Source organism: Peromyscus leucopus, chromosome 1, assembly GCF_004664715.2.
Source record: "Peromyscus leucopus breed LL Stock chromosome 1, UCI_PerLeu_2.1, whole genome shotgun sequence".
NCBI classification, from domain to species: Eukaryota; Metazoa; Chordata; class Mammalia; order Rodentia; family Cricetidae; genus Peromyscus; species Peromyscus leucopus.
Genome location: NC_051063.1, coordinates 78,751,499 through 78,768,584, shown reverse-complemented (window position 1 = coordinate 78,768,584; position 17,086 = coordinate 78,751,499). Strand labels below are relative to the sequence as shown.

General features: G+C 47.3%; 1 protein-coding gene across 2 annotated transcripts in view; it reads right to left on the bottom strand.

The window, feature by feature from the left end:
• Positions 1 to 931: 931 nt before the first annotated feature.
• Xpo6 (exportin 6) overlaps positions 932 to 17,086 on the bottom strand; it is a 114,775-nt gene continuing 98,620 nt past the window's right edge. For both annotated transcript variants that reach the window (XM_028879886.2, XM_037210782.1), the window contains 9 exons: positions 15,068 to 15,214; positions 14,161 to 14,350; positions 9,426 to 9,581; positions 8,410 to 8,524; positions 8,111 to 8,282; positions 6,683 to 6,844; positions 4,685 to 4,783; positions 4,289 to 4,519; positions 932 to 1,573 (listed from right to left, as the gene is read on the bottom strand). In XM_028879886.2, coding sequence (XP_028735719.1) covers positions 1,472 to 1,573; positions 4,289 to 4,519; positions 4,685 to 4,783; positions 6,683 to 6,844; positions 8,111 to 8,282; positions 8,410 to 8,524; positions 9,426 to 9,581; positions 14,161 to 14,350; positions 15,068 to 15,214 — 1,374 coding nt within the window. In that variant the 3' untranslated portion in view covers positions 932 to 1,471. The remainder of the gene's footprint in view (positions 1,574 to 4,288; positions 4,520 to 4,684; positions 4,784 to 6,682; positions 6,845 to 8,110; positions 8,283 to 8,409; positions 8,525 to 9,425; positions 9,582 to 14,160; positions 14,351 to 15,067; positions 15,215 to 17,086) is intronic.

The following is a 17,086-nucleotide window of genomic DNA, read 5'->3' as shown; positions in this document are numbered from 1 at the left end:
AATAAATAAATGAATGAATGAATGAATGAATGCCAACCAATGACTCCACAGAGCTGTCCTCTGATCTCTCTCCACATATGTACCATGGTACATATGCATGCACACACATCATACACACTCAGTATTTTTATTAAAAAAAAATTATACTAATGGCAATCCCTGTGATAAAGCACCACCTACTGTGACAAGCATGTTTTGTAGAATTTTGATCAGGAATGATCATACTACATTAGTGTATAAAAAGCAATTCATAAAATAGCACAGTTTATAAAACCACCACTGCCCCAATTTCTCAGAAACTCTGACCTAATACTCACTTATAAGTAAATCTCCCCGGGCAGGTGTATATTTTAACCTGACTGACTCATACCAGAGGAACGGAAATTTTTTTGATCTTAGGACCAGGGGTTTCCACACAGGGATGGCAGGGCACGGTCCCAAACTCCCAGACACACAAGAAACCAGTCTCCTCTCACCAGGGCTCACCGCTGTCTCTTTCTACACTGACCCATACAGACCTTGCCCTCTCAGCACCTCAGGTGAAGCCTGTTCCCTGAGGGATAACTCTGACTGGGTATCTCCAGAGGGGATCGACTCTGGAAGGAAGGAGACAGAGCTTGGGCTTACCACCTGGAGGTGCAAGGTCGGGAGAAAGGGTTATGGGCTTGGCAGCAAGACAGGCTCAGGATGCATGACTGCCTCTACCACAGGGTCACTGCCATGGAGAACAGCTCCCCAAGCCTTGAGTATGCTTCTTTGGGTAGTTTGAGGAAGACATTATCCAGAAGTCCATAGCAGTTGGGTCCCCTCACTGTTCTCCCAAGACAACAAGGGCCTCAGCACCCCACAGAGGTCCACTGTTGGTCCCATGGTGACCAACTGGATACTGGCTTTAAGGAGCTCAGGTGGAAAGACGCTCCGTAACTAATACTTCTATAACAACAACGTAAGCATTTTATTGATCCATTAAGCTTCTTAGTATCACAATGGAATGATGAGAAAACAAGAACAAAAAAATGCGAGTCTTCACGAATCTCTGACAAAGAGCAGAGACTTCAAGGCAATCGGAGGGCAGGAGGCTCGACAGAAATAGTTCTGCTGTCGGATTTCTCCTGGGCTGGCCGGCCGGCCAGGAGGGAGGGGAGGTGGAATGGTGAGAAGGTGGCACTGTTGGAAGCGGTCCTTGGCGATTCGCACTCAGGTCTGATAGACACATGATCTGCATGGACCACACTGTGGAACCTCTGGGTGCCTTCCTGGCATCCGGCCACATGACCCTCTGTTTGCTCCAAATGCCTGGAAACTCTACCAGTGTCAAATGGACCCCGGGGCTGCTGTGCTGGTGGCAGCAGGAGAGGGCGAAGGCAGGCCGCTTGCTCAGGGCGTGACCATCCACAGAGTGGCCAAGGCTCGTCACAGACTTCCGTGGCACAGGTGCAGGTGGTGTAGGTGGCGGTGGCAGCAGGCACTCCTAGAGCTTCACGGTGCCAGGGGGCAGGCTGTCGTTGCAGAGTCGGTAGTAACGCAGGTCATTTACCAGCCTGTGCACATTCTGGGTGAACGAGGGCAGGTCCTGAAAGGCAGGGCAAAGCTGAGGCCTGGCTCTTGAAGGTCCACCCGACCCCTAATAGTCTAGGCCACCCACCCACCAAACTCATCAGCTGTCTCCACACTTGTGCTTTTGGTTCCATGCCAACATTTAATAAGATTCCAAGTCCAAGGCAAGGGACAAGGATGGGTGGAGGGCACATGCAAAAATCCTTCTTCAGGGCTCCACAGGCCAGGCTCTGCTGTAAGCAATTCAGACCTGTACCACAGCCTGCAATGCAGGGTCTTGCAGGTTAGACAGGGAGGGAGGGAGGGAGGGAGGGAGGGGAGAGTCACAGCACCAGCCTGGCTGCTCCTCTGCCCTCTCCTTCCCCTAGGCCAGTCTTGATGACCCACATCACAGAGTCCTTCCTGCATGAGTTCCACTAGTCCCTACAAGTTAAATGACATCTGAGCTGAAGAGCACACACTGCCTGGCCCCAGAGCTGTCCTGCTGGGAGCAACAGCAAGTGGGAAGGCACCCAGATGCTGAAATCAGGAGTCCCTCACAGCTCGAACCCTGAGCATTATCATGGTCACTGCTTCCCACATTGCTTAGTGTGGTGTAACTGGGGGTCTGCTGTGCAGGTCCCAATGTGAAGAGAGGCAACAATATATACAATGTTGTCACAGATGTATCTGGCACCCTGCCTTAGCTACCAAGGCGATCCCCATAAAACTCAGTCACATCAGATAGCTGATAGTTCTCTCTCTCTCACTTTCTTCCTTGATGGAACTCAGCTCACACCTCTCCCCATCACCAAAGACCCTGCCTGTTTTGCCTGAGCTGGCTTGGCCAGTGCCTCTGTTGAGCTTTCTCAAAGTGCTCTTAGATCAATCATGCTGCCTACTCTCAACCACACACTCAGCTAAGATCCTGTTCCCCATCTCTACTTCCAAGTTCAGTAACTACTAAGTCTAGGCCATCTACAAAATGAAGCTAATAGTTAAGTTGCTCTTCAGAAGGTGTCTGGAAGAGCAGGAAGTGCCAGGAACAGCATGCTCAACAAAACAAAACAAAACACACTGTGCAGCCTGTCTTCAACAAAAGACTTCGTGGAAGCAGGGACTGTGCCTGGCAGCAGGTGACTGAGTAGACGACAACATGGAAAGTGTGACTCGTTTCATCCTGAAGAACAGCACAGGGCACAGGGTCTGGTAGTGTCCACCTTGAACCCCAGCACTCAGGAGGCAGAGGCAGGAGGATCTCTATGAGTTTGAGGCCAGTGTGGTCTATACAGTAAGTTTCAGACCAAAGAAAGACCCTGTGCAGAGAGGGAAGGGTTGGATGGCACTTGCATAGAAGAGGTGGAGGAAGGGATCACAAATCAAGCCCAGCAAAGGCTACAGTGACCTCATCTCAGAATACCCAAACCAAAGCAAGCCTAAACCAACCAAGCGGCACCTTTTCAATCAGCAGCTCCTAAACACCAAAGAAACTCCCTCAGTGGAGCCAACTATCCATCTTCCATATGCATCCAGGAGTCTACTAAACAACTAGATTTGGAACCCACTGCATTAACTAATACTGATGCCACTGCAAAGCAACCATGAGATATTAGGAGTTGGTCAAGAGAAAACTAAGGAAAAACTACTCAAGTGGCTGAAAGAGAAAAAAGACAGATCTCCCCAAAAAGGACAATTCTAAGATACAAAAAGCAAAGCTGTGAGTCCAAGAAAGCTTCCCTAGAGTACATGACAAAAGAAGAGGCAGAATGGCCAGAAACCTGAGCCTGGTATGTACTGCTGCCCCAGCACAGAAGTAACGAGCACCAAAACAGCAGGAGAGAGAAGTTCTCAATTCCCCATCCAAGGGGACAAGAGGAGCAGTGCTTGTTCCAAAGAAGAAAAAGTTTCCTAAAGAACTTAATTTTGGCAGGGCAGTGGTGGTGCACGCCTTTAATCCCAGTAATCTGGAGGCAGAGCCAGGTGGATCTCTGTGAGTTTGAGGCCAAAGCTACAAAGAGAAACCCGGCCTCAAAAAACAAAAACAAAACAAAAAACCAAAGAACTGTATTTGCAAAGTTCCGAAGATGGCCTACCACACAAAGATCAGGGAGGGCTATGGCCCATGATGCAGAAAGGGGGCGCTACAGAGCTTGACAGCCAAGAGCAGCAATGGCTCCAAGTGCATCCAGTCATCAGCACCCCAGCTGCCCCATCACCCCCAAGTGCTTCCCCTAGGGGTCTCAGTAGCACAGAGGGTGAACATTATGAGGGTCCTTTGAGGAGTCCGAGCTGCACCAGTGCTGGGTTGTGAAGAGAGACAGGAAGAGTCCAGGGCAGCCAAGCATCTCTGGGGGCCCAAAGCTGTACCAATCTTTTGAGCCTGCCTGAAAGTCAGGGCAGAGGGACAGTATGGTGTCTTGTAGACCACCAAGAGTGCAAGCCCCATAGGAGGCAGAGATGTGTGTTTAATGGGGTGGGAGATGCGGACAAAAGAGTTAAGATAATGTGTTGCCTGCTGGGTCCTGTGACCTCCGTGGCTTAGACAATGAACATGTGAGTTACAGGAGCCAAGTCCCAGAGAAAGAGTGTGCCCTCTACACCCAACCCCAGCATCAAGTTACCTAGGTATTGATGATAACCTACCAGAGGGTATGGTATAACCATGCCAAGACCTAGATGGGCCCCTCACTAATCAAACAGCAGGCTCAAGAACCCACACGTGTTCCCTTAAAGCTTGGCCTTTTCTCCTCACCCGATCCATCTTGAAATTTCGTCCCAGCACATTTTTCTGATTGGCATCCACACCATCACAGCTGGTCAGGAACTCTGGAAGAAAGGCTGCAAAGAAGCCATCAAAGTCGACGGAAGCCATGTTGTAAATGGCGATGCCAATCTCCTCTTGTAGGAGGTCATGAGACTTATGAACCAGGACCTGGAGCAGCACATTCACAAACTGGAACAGCATAGTGGTCCGGAAGATCTTCTGCAAGCAGAGGAGCAGGAGCATGGGCCAGGAGGCTCACTCAGACTGGGGTCACCCTAGGTTTAGTGTGTTCCCCAAATATTCCCCAGGCAGACTCAAGGGAGTTAGACTCAGCCCAGAACTCTCAGATGAGGAGGAATACTTCCAGGAGAGAAGGGCACTTACTTTGTGGTATAATTTCTGCTTGGTGTTCAGTGTCTCCAAGTAGAAGAGATTTTGTTTGAACAGGTGGATGTCAGGCTGAAGAAAGGACTGTCCAAAAGCCTGGGGAGTAAGACTACTATTTAATAAGCAGCATTTACATTCCCTGAAACCCAATCCTCCAGGGCCTCTATCCTATGTCAGAACAACACTATGCAGCTCCTCACTGGAGGCTGGGGGAGGCACCAGTCTCAGCTCTGCCCAGTAGGCAATGTAACCCTCATGTCTTGGCACCTGTGTCTTCTCATGGGCCTCACTTCTTATTCTGGTCTCACTGACACCTTCTAAAAGAAAACACTAGAATAGTGGTTCTCAACCTGTGTGGGGGTCATGACCCCCACAGGATTGCATATTAGATATCTACATTACAATTCATAACAGTAGCAAAATTACAGTTATGAAGTATCAATGAAAATAATTTTATGGTTGGGGTCACCACAATATGAGGACTGTATTAGAGAGTCACAGTGTTAGGAAGATTGAGAACCACTGCTCTAGAATCTCTTCAAGAGCACATCTTTGAAGCAAGACACCCACACTAGTCAAATCCTTGAGCAATCTGAGTAGACAGCACAGCCTGCCAGCCAATCCTCTATAGGGACTCTCATGCTCCTTAGCGCCTGCCCACACCTCACAGGCCTTAAGTCCTCTCTCAATCACTGCACATGTTGGGCTGAGCACCAGCACATCTGTAAACTGCCTCGGGATGTCTAGGAGGGAAAGCTACAATAGCTCAGGAGCAAACTGAAACAACACCCCTGCCTGACACAAAACTCCCCCCTCCAGTACCAAGGAGTCACAGGGACAAGGGAGGCTGGCAGCCTACAGGAAGTGGCTACTCCATCCCAGGGCTGCACGGCTGTGCAAGGAATCTTGTCCTTACTGCTACAGCAGTGGGATCTACTCCTAAACATCAAGCTTTCTGAAGCTAGAATGAAACTCTTTGGCACTGCAGGACTTGAATCAACAGAGCACCATCACCATTAAGGTGTAAGACATTTCCTTTGTCCTGCAATGTCTCCTCACACTAGCTTTATTCAATCCTCTTCCTGTGTTGGCAGCCACTGCTGATTCTCCATCCCTCTGATGGGTCAGGGGCTGGGCAGAGCCTCTCTTCTGGCTTCTTTCACCTAGAGGAGTGTACGTTCATCTCCACTGTAGTAGTATGTTCTTTACTTCTTTACCACTGGGTTTACCTATTCACAGCTAGTGAATATTTGGATTGTTTTGGGTCTAGAGCAATCATGAAAACAGACACAAGCATCTGTGTACAGGTTGTGCGAACACATGCTGTCGACTGCTAGAACATATGCTCAGTCATATATAACATTATAAGGAACTGCCAAACTACGAAACTCTTTCAAAGTAACTTTTATAAGCCCCAAATAAGAGACCAGTCCTCAGTCAAAGAAGTCTACATACACAAAGCTTAGGAGAGCAAACACTAGAACACATTAAGCCGAAGCCCTGACAGGGCAGCATGGTTGGAGCCAGAGCGCCCTTTCCAAATGCAGACTGCTGGGCTCTCCAGAGACTCCTGGCTCACCAAGTATCCTCTAAGCAAGAACCAGGTAGAGCTTGTCACCCTGCCTCAGCCTTCAAGTGTTCCAAGGGCTGGAACTACACATGTCACCACGCCCAACAGATTCCTCCTTACACTGCTCTTAAATGAAGGGAATGGACATTGAGCACATAACCACTGGTGTCGTGTACTTGGTGTACACTGTCTTGTTTATCACACAATTAGTTTGTGAAACTGGCAGTGCTGACCCCACTTTACAGATGAAGATATTGAAGCCCCAAGAAACTAACAGGGGCAGAGCTCAGTGTCAGCCTCACACTTGCTGCAGGGCCAGGTTGGAAGAAGTGAGCCACATACCTGAGAAGAACCCAAGGGACATGGGCCAAGGATGCAGGCTCTCAGGACACATTGCACCTTCCCAGGCAAGCCCTCCACCTTACCTGCATGATGGCACTGAACTGGGGTTCATTCTCCATCTGCTCCTCAGCAATGCCCCTCTGCACGCTAGCCAGGACAGTAGACTTGAAGAAGTACCGCCAGTTGTGATGGAGCGTTCGGAAGAGGAGCTCAAACAGCTCAGCCTTCACGTCAGGTGATGGGCGCTGTAGAGACAGCCACATGGCACTAAACTTTCTTTCATGCAGCTTGGGGGCCTCGTGGCCAGTGTAGGCCACCCCAGAAGTCTAAGAGGCACCAGACAGTAGCTAGTATTCAATGTTCTACCCACACTTCTGCCACTTCCCATGCAGAAGGCCCTGAGTCCTTGGAGGGGGCAGTTCACCCAGGAGTGCTTCAAGAGACACATGAGACAACATTCAGGTGAGTGCCAGGAGGCTCTTTCTAATGAATCACTCAGCTTTAAACACTAGGAAGAAGGGACACAAGGGCAAAGACAATGAAAATGGGGATTTTTCTATTCAGGAACTAGCCAGTTGGATTGTTTTTTATCTTCCAGGTTGGGTTGATCCCTCTCCCAGGATGGAAATGGTTAGCATGGCTAACATGCTAGCTTTAAGCAACCTGAGAGACTAACAAAAGCAAGATGCCCTAAAAGCAGTGCTGCTACCCAAGAGAGGCAAGTTTGAAGAGCACTTAGGAACCCGAGAAATCTAAAGGCCTCCCCGTGGAGGCAACAGGCTGCACTAATTGCTGCCTGGGTGCGGCTCCTTTTCTTGTAGCCAGCATCAGGATTCTGAGAGAGTAGGGGTCACTCATTGAAGCATGATTTCCTAACTCAAACCCAAATGTCCAAGTTACCAGTGAGCACACAAGCCACATCATTCCCAACACTGCTGTAGAATTCTGACTGTCAGCTACACAGCCATGTGTGTCTCAGGACCCAGTGCCCTCGACTTAGGTTGTGGGGACAGCTACAAGATCAGCTCCTATTTCCCTAACCACTGCTGTAACATTCAAGCTGCATCTGTACTTCCTTTGGGTCTTGCTATGTAGTTAGTGTCTGTCACTTTCCCAGACCACGAAAAGTTCTACTTGAATTGTCACCAAGAACTTGCTTTTAGCAAAAGACCATTTACAGGAGAGGGAGAGAAAGAAAGGTCCTCCGGAAGACCAGTGTGCACTAACTGCTGAGCCAGCTCTCTGGCTATGAGCTACGAGCATTTAAAAGTCCTAAGTATCCAGAGACGTTTATTCTTTTTATTAAGTATTCATTTATTTTTTTTTTATGTATGTGTGTGCACAATGTGTCCTTTTCTTGGAGGGAGGAGGGACCCCAAAAATCACTTACGAGAGTACTGAAAGAACTCACAAATGAGATCTAAACACAAGGTGCTTCCCCCCTCTCCCTCCCCACCCCCACCCCCCACCCCCGTAAGGAGGCAGCACAGAGACCTCCCTGCCCCCTCTACCTCAGCAATGATGGGGTACACCTGCTCCATGCACAGCGCAATAATGCTGGGGAGGAAGGGCTTGAACACCTGGCCAGGCTCCTGCACCACCACTTGTAGGATCTTCAGGAACTTTTCCACCACCCGGCAGCCAGTGCTGCCTTCATGGAGGATGCTCTCAGCCAACTGTTCTCTGCGGACAAGAGAAAGCCCCCGGTAACTCAACAACTGATTCTTCTGGAACCAGAGGACAAGCGATGCACTTTGCAGCCAGGCTTGCTCCTGGAATCTGAAAGGCCTGGGCAGCAGTGTACAGTTACCTGGTAAACATGTTGAGGAAAGTCTGTATGATCTGCTCTGTGAAAGGCACACCCATCTGTACTCTAAGGCCTCGAAACAAGGTGAGGAAGAAGCTCAGCATCTCATCAGTCACATCTGAATGAAGGACAAACCAATGGTCAACACCATGCGCGCGCACAGGGACTAACGCATCCGTGGCCTCATCAATCTTCCTTACAATCTGCACTGTCATCTCTCTAATGCGTCCCACTGAAGAAATGTCCCCAATACCATCAGAGCCAATGATGGAAAGTGGAAAATGATTAAGAGCCTGCTGAGAACACAGCTCAGCTCCTAGGAATGGCTGCTTGATTGCTCACAGCAGGAAATGGAGTTGTCTCATCTTGAAGCCCAGCGTATTGTCCTGCATCCAGCATGGTCAGCATTCTCACTGAAAATGAACCACTTTGTGCTCACATCCAAGAAATTATCCAACTGGGTCAACACCTGAATGCCCTGGCATTTCTCTCTAAGACCAATCATCCCTGTAGTAGGTCAAGGTTAAGTGGCTAAAAGTAGATAATGATGTAGCACTCAGGTCACACTGCCTTGGGCTACTAAATGAATTTATTGATTCTAGTTAGTGTGGTTTCATATCCAAATCTCATCTTGCATGGGACATTTTGGTTCTTACGACACATAATGTGCTTACGAGACGCTGTCAGTCCATCTAAGCTACAAAGCCCATGCTTTCTAACACTGACAAGTCCACTGTAAATGCTCTCAGCAGAGCCAGACAGGTACATTCAGAGTGACCAAGCAGTGTTGTTCAGTGACAGCAACACTGACCACGGCTTAAGAATACCACATCAGCTCTGCTCACCTTTCCAGACTCTCCAATGACAGCACACCTTTGCCTTTGTCTATTTGCTTCCCTTCACTGAGCAAAGTCCAGGCTGGCTTGCTCTGACTTGGCATGTTCTACAGCTCTAAGTGGGTATTCTGGCCCTTGTGAACACCATCCATCCATAAGGCAGGCCTCTGAGACAATTCTTACCTGACTGATGGATAAAAGCTGGAAAGAGGGCCAGGGAGACCTGAACAGATTCCTGCAGTGACTGGTAACAGATCTGTCGGGACTTGGTGGATTCCCCAGAGATATTCTCCACAATGTCTTCCAAGACACTAAGTGTCTGGTGAATAATCACTTTGGCTGCAAGTCAAGATGAGCTGCCGTTATGTGTTGTCTGAGACACAGCACAGTTAGAAAGAACATACACAAGGGATGGAAGAACCTTGCAGAGGGAACACCAGGAAGACACTCACACAGAAGGAAGTCTTGCTAACCAGTAGAGATTACACCTATTTCATTATATGACCCCATAAGCACCATGTCTCTCCTCTTCCTTTTTTACCTCCAAGACTCAAGTTGTCTGCCTGTCTGAACACTTGGGCTTATGCCTTTTCCAGCTTTACCCACTAGCAACAAATCAAATAGGTGTCAGACAGCCTGGGGGTATAGCTCAATTGATAAAGTTCTTACCTAACGTGCACAAGGCCCTGAGTTCAACACTCAGCATCACATAAAAAAAAAACTGGGTATGCTGGCACTTACCTATAATTCCAGCACTCAGGAAGCAGGAGTAGAAGTTTGAAGCCAGCCTAAGCTCCAAGAGACCCATGCCCACCCTCTCCACAAAAAATGATTGGTCAAATAAACACTAATGAGAAGACTGGTGAGACAAATGGTCTGCAGTCTGATAATATATATGATATTGTATATTACTGGCACTATATTTAACTCTAACAAGAGCCGACATGTGAGTTCACACTGTGATTCTACACAGCACAGGGAAACTGGTGGCAGTGACCAGCCAACATTCAAAGTGAGAGGCCTGCCTGACTGCAGCAGAGAGAAGGTCAGTAGCCAGCTTATAGCCTGGGTAGGATTCTAGTCAGGCCCAAAAGACCCATCTTTGTTGGGTTGTTGTGAGGGTCTGAGGCAAGGTTTTAGCAGGGCACTTGGCATACAAAGTCTACGAAGAGAAAGCTGTCACCATTCTCTTGCACGGATGGAGACTGTGTGACTCAGCCCCAGCCTAGTAGGCTCAACCTTGATGAACTCCATAGACTGGTCCAGACCGAGACTTGGAGAGCCACTATCCAACTAGTATATTCTGGGCTGTTCTGAGCCTCACAAAGCCCACTGGCTCCTGGGGGTGGGGTGGGGTGGGAAGGGTGGTGTTAAAGCTTCAGTCAGAGGAGAGTATGGGAGATAGAAGACATGCTTAGGAAGTGTATAGAGTTGGTTCTGTTCCTCTGGTTTAACTAGCTGCTGAGCTCTGCTTTCCTCATCTGAAACATGGCCAGAAATATCCCCTCGTGGGACTGAGGATGGAAGCCAATGACTCACAACAGGCTGATCCCTCAAGACTGGAGACTGTGATGTAAGAAAACAATCAAAAGATACTCACACTACTGATAAGAAGTCACCACAAACTACTGCACGCTCAGGGATTTTGATAGGGCTAGAAACCCACAAAGAAGGAGGTACCACAGATGAAAGACAGTGTGGTAGTTTAGATGTATATTTGGCCCCCATAAGCTCATTATGTGTGACCTTGTTGGAGGTGGCTGGATGACACACCTTTAATCTGGGCCACACCTTCTGTTAGAAGTGTGTCACTGTGGGGTGGGCTTTGAGGTCTTTTTCTTACGCTTCACTCAGTGTGACAGTCAGTCAACTTCCTATGGCCTGCAAGATGCATAACTCTCAGCTATTTCTCTAGCACCATGCCTGCTTGCATGCCACCATGCTCCCCATCATGATGGACTGAACCTCTGAACTGTAAGCACCACCACAATTAAATGTTTTTTATAAGAGTTGCCATGGTCATGGTGTCTCTTCACAGCAATAAAAACCTAACTAAGACAGACAAGGTACCAGAAATGAAGGACAGGGTATTGGGGAGTCAAGAGACAAGAAACTGGCCTGTCAAGGAAATTTTAAAAAGGATCAACATTTATTTACCAAAACAGAGAAGAAACTGAAAGCCCTGTAATTGTATGACTGTGGCCTTCCCACAGATAGTACATTATAAACCATGAAAGTCAGGCAGATGGGACATGTCTGTACACTCAGCACATTGGAGGCAGAGGCAGGAATATCAAGAGTTCCAGGACAGTCTGAGTCATAGAGTCTCTACTTCAAATAATATAATAGTAATAATAAATAAGACAACCCCAAACCACTAAAGACTTTATTGTCAAAAAGCAAGAGACAATGAGAAAAAGTGGTGCAGGTCTAGCTCCAGCCATTCAGACTTCTAACTGCATCCCCTTCTCGGGGGCCTTGGTGGATGCAGCTTTCCCAGACACTGCCTGAAAATCACATGACAGAGAAGTAATGTAATAAGAAGTACACACCACTCTACCTAATTTGGAGGGATAATTAGGTACAACAAAATTAAGGAAAAGTCTACCAAAACCCAAGTCTTGACTCTTAAGAAATGCCAAGGTCATGAGAGACAAAGGCAGGTGCATTTCTGAACTGAAGGGGGTAAAGAGAAACAACAGCGGAATACAACGCACACCTGAGCTTTTAGAAAAACCAGACATTTTGGTAACACTGGGAAAACTTGTTACTGTGGCTCAAATGTTACATGTTTTGTCCCACTGCTGGCCAGTGGAAACAGTCTTTGGTTCTAAGACATCGTCAACACCCTGTTATTTATATATATATATATATAATGTCTAAATATGTATATGTATAAACTTCTGGGGTTTTATTAGAAGTACACTGGAGGAAGAAAACACTATGTGTCAAAGCGAGCAACTGTTAAACAAGGAGAGAGGTACGCAACTGCTCTTTTCTTTCCTTCCCTGTATTGTGTCTAATATCATACACAGTTCTTACTCTTGGGTTCTTGGTGGGCTTTGGTTCTTTATATAGGGTCTCTATGGAGCCCTGGTTGACCTGCAACTCACTATGTAGACCAGGCTAACTGCAAACTCACAGAGCATGATTCTTATTTCAACTACTCTGAAAATTTAAAGTTTTCAAAATATAAAGTTGAGCAAGGAAAGGGAACCCTTTTCCAAACATTAATCTCACTTTAAGAATGAAGGCAATGGAATATGCTTGAAGGTTCCAGAGAAGAGGAAGCCAAAGAAACCACATATACCAGGTTTTAAGGCCAGTGCTTATGCCAGGAACCATACCAGCTAACAGCCTCACACCCTCTTATCTGCTCTGAGGTTAAGTCCTGGTCATAAAGCTTGTTCTGGCCAGGAATGTGTATCAACCATCCACCTGCCCTCCTACTGAGAGCTCACACTGGAGTGAAATTCACCAGTCTGTGGCCTTCATTCCTTCCAGTCCTGAGCATGATGTGTGTTCAACATTCAGCAGAAGCAAGGCTTAACTCCTTCCTTTGTGCAAGCCACTACATCAGATAAAATCAGGTTAACAGATATCCTCTCCATCATGAAGCTAAAATGAGAATTTAAAAACTCCTTTCTTCTTGAGGGATACTTTAGGATAAAACAAGCACCAGACTTCAGAAACTGACATTGGAAAAGCCAGAAACAATCTTTTGGGAGCTGGAAGGATGGCCCAGTGAATAAGAGAGCTTGGACCCCCACAGCTACGTAACTTGCTGGGCATGGTGGCACACGCAGCTGTAACCCTGCACTGAAGGGGATGGAGACGGGATCACTGGGCCTTACCAGCCTCTAGTCTGTCTGAAAACATGTGAGCTCTGGTCCAGAGACCTTGACTTAAAGGAACGAGACATAGTAATAGAGGGCACTCAATGCCTCCTGTCTCTACAAGTGTGCACTTGAGCACACACACCACACTCACACAGCACACGCACTCATCACATACACAAAATGGTTTAAAGAAAAAGACAAAATTCTTTTTAAAGAGAGCACTTAGAGAGCTGGGGGTGTGAGGGGGGGGTGCCATTGCTACATAAGCATGAGACCCTGAGTTCTATCCCCAGAACCCACAGTTTAAAGCTAAGCACGGAGGCACACACATGCCCCAGTGATGAGGTCTCGAGACAGGCTGGTACTTGGTGCTCACTGGTCAGCTAACCTAGTCTATGTGGTGAGATCTAAAAAAGCTGTCTCAAAAAAAGAAAGAAAAATGGTGGTTAAAACAGGTTACTGTGAAGCACACCTGATGTGTATTAACAGTGCTCGCTCCGGAGGCAGAGTCAGAAGATCCCAAGTTCTGGCTCAGCATGGACTATCTAAATTCCAAGTCAGCCTGAGGTAAACAATAAGACCTATCATAAGCAAACTACAAAAAGAACACTCTTTAATACCATTTGCAATATTTCACAAAGCATCCCTGCTGACATTATTCTATAAGCAACACCATCTAACAGTATTTCTCTGTGTAGCTTTGCACCTTTCCTTGAACTCACTCTTTAGCCCAGGATGGCCTCGAACTCACAGAAATCCACCTGCCTCTGCCTCCCGAGTGCTGAGATTAAAGGTGTGAGCCATCACAGCCCAGCCCGTGTTTCATTATTCTTACTATAAAGGTAAATATTTTTTTAATTTAAAATATTTTGATATTTGTTATTTTCAAAGAAAATTTGATCCTTTTCACATGAACTAGAATTGTTTCATTTTTTTTCTCATTGATGTAAATAATCACACCTCAGTATTACTTGCGAAGACACATGCTCTGAAATGTTTCTATTTGGAAAAGCTTAAAGCTGCTCAGCAGAGTAGTCACGGCACTACAAGCAAACAAAGTCACCTGAGGAGCTACTTACTGTCACCCAGCGGCACTTTGCTCTGGGGGGCGGCAGCGCTGGGCTTCAGGCTGTGGTAGTCCCGAGAAAGAGCAGAGATGAGGCTGGCATGGTTGACGGAGCGCAGGGGCCACTGCTGCTCACTCTCAGGAAGATTTGGCCATGGAAGGAGCAAGGTGTTAGAGAGTGCACGGCAAACCAAAACCTGCGCCTAGAAGGAACCCAAAGGCATTCATCAGAGGTCAAAGGGCAAGCAAAAGCTGGTAGTCAAGATCGACTCTGCCTCAGGTCCTAGGTGTCCTTCTTATAGCCTGGCCATCCTCCAGCTTTAAGGCACTCAGGCAGGAAAGAGAAACACCGAAGTATCCGCTAGTCTGGATCTCAATATACAAGGTCGGCCTCACTGAGCATAGCTAGTATTCATCCTGCTCAATCTGGCATCTGAAGCCTCACAGAGAGAGAAATCTCACTGGACAGAGTCTAGTGTGGCCTTTGATATTGCCTTCTGACCCCGAAGAAACCACTAAGAACAGGCTCACAAGGACACTCTCTTGCCATCACGTGCTCACATTCAGGTCTCTGAAGAACCTGCCTGTAAATTCACCCACCTCACCAACTTCCTACTCCTAACTAGTCTGAGCCTCCCAGGCCACGTCTCAAACCCAGAACAGAAGTGTGTGAGAACGCCAACCAGACAGCCTGAACCAACGAGAACACGGGCACTCACTAGAGGCAAACGATGGCTCTGTGCATGGACGGGGAGAGCTTTCCCATCTCAATCAGGATGCTGGCTGTGAGTGGGGGAAGCCAGTGAGCTGTGTCAGTGCTACCCATGGAAGCAGTCCATGTAGCTGAGGGGGCTTTCAACTTGAATGTAAAAGCAGAAGCAGCCTCTTTTGCCTCAGCTTCTCCAGGGAGAACATCCTACCTTGTCTGCCAGGCGCTGGGCAGAGGCATCGATGATGCTGTTGAACACCTTCTGCACTGCAGGGATGCTGATGAGGAAGACAGGCCGCACAGTGGTGGCCAGTGAGACCAGCAGGTGGCATGCAGACAGCAGCAGCTTGTCTTGGACCTAGAACACAGACATGTGACATGTTGGCTTACTCTATCTTCTGCGGAGACTGCTATTGGAGAAACTTTCCTGAGGCAGTGGAGCTAATGACTGCCAAACTGTACCATTCACTGAGGGAGTCTGCCATGTTTCCTCTGATGACTCCCAACAAGACTCACGTCTTCTATCCCATATCTACAGCTCCTGCCCTCCATCACCATCACTTCTTGTTCCTTCTTCCCAGTCTCTCCTCAACTCATACACATCCATTAAACTACACGGTGTCCTTACTGGCATGCTGTCCAAGTCTTCCCTTCAAACACGGTATTCTTCAATTCCCTGCTCTGGCTCCCCCAGAAGCCAAGGTCTCACTCAGCCCTTTCTTCCTGCATTTTATCGTATCAATCTCTTAGTCTCTCCTATTTCTTTCACCTCATCATGCCTAAAAACTTGGTTCAAATCACTGGCAGCTTCAAATCCATAAAAGAAAAGTTATTGGAAAGGAGTGGTTAGAAACTGACCTCAGCCTTGACTGTGTTAAACACACTCTACCGATGAGCCATACCTGCACCTAAGAAAGCTTCCTAGTAAGGGATGAGTAGGATGGTGAAACACCACACCAAAGAGTCAAGGTCTGCAGAATAATTTAGGAAGGAGGAATCATGGTAATTTCCTAGAATCACAAAATATTTCTAACCTGTAACACCATAATCTCTACTTATTCTAAGGAAATTATATAACAGGATAAACATATTCTGAATCTATGTATTTCAGAAGTATTTATTAAAGACAGGGTCTCATGTAGCCCAGCCTGGCTTTGACTTGCTATATAGCCAAGATGACCGTGAACTTCTGATCCTACTTCTATTCCTGAATGCTGGGATTAAAGGCATGTACCACCACCACCACCACACGTTTTCAAGCAGTGCTAGGGCCTGAACCCAGGGCTCCATTCACATGAGGCAAGCACTCTACTAATTGAGCTAAATTCCCAGCCCAATTTTACCTGCAAAGGAATCAACCTAAAAGTGGAGCAAGAGCTAGGTAAATTATGGAACATACTCCTTATGGGCATCAAAACTTTTTAGAAATTTATCATTATACACAGCAGGTTTATGGAAGTCAACACAGCTCCATTAGAGCAGAATGCCTGGACGCTGGACAGTAAGAACACCTGAACGCTGAATGCACCTCATTCAAGTTAACAGTCTTCTTGGGCAAGGACTTACTAGACTCTGTCCATCTTATATAGTTACAACCTTTCCTTAGCAAGGTCTCTTCTGGAACCCCACTAGAGGCCCTCTGGCATTTGTACAAGAGTAGATAGACATAGCCGGGCGGTAGTGGCGCACGCCTTTAGTTCCAGCACTCGGGAGGCAGAGGCAGGCGGATCTCTGTGAGTTCAAGGCCAGCCTGGCCTACAAAGCAAGTTCCAGGAAAGGCGCAAAGTTACACAGAGAAACCCTGTCTTGAAACCCCCTCCCCCCCCCAAAAAAAGAGTAGACATAAAGGGAGCACCCTTCTGTCAATAAAAAAGTTAAAACCCATCCTCATAAGCAAACAGCACTGGGTAGTATGAAAACTCAAGTTGCTCTGTGCTAGAAATAAACAGCAGTACCTCTAGCTATCTACAAACTCTCTGTAAAAACACAGAAGCATGTCTAGAAGGATTGCCACTAGCCCTGACCATGTTCATCCTGAGAACAATGTTGTTTCAAGGAATGAAATCAAACAACAAAACTTTTTAGTTAACAAAACGGAGCAGGTACTTTCACCATAAGCAAAACCCAAGTCACATTTGAACATGTGTGGACTACAACTGAAAAGGGACATAAGGGCTGGCAAGGTGGCTCAGGGGGAAAGGTCCTTGCCACCACAAACCAGGGCCTAGCA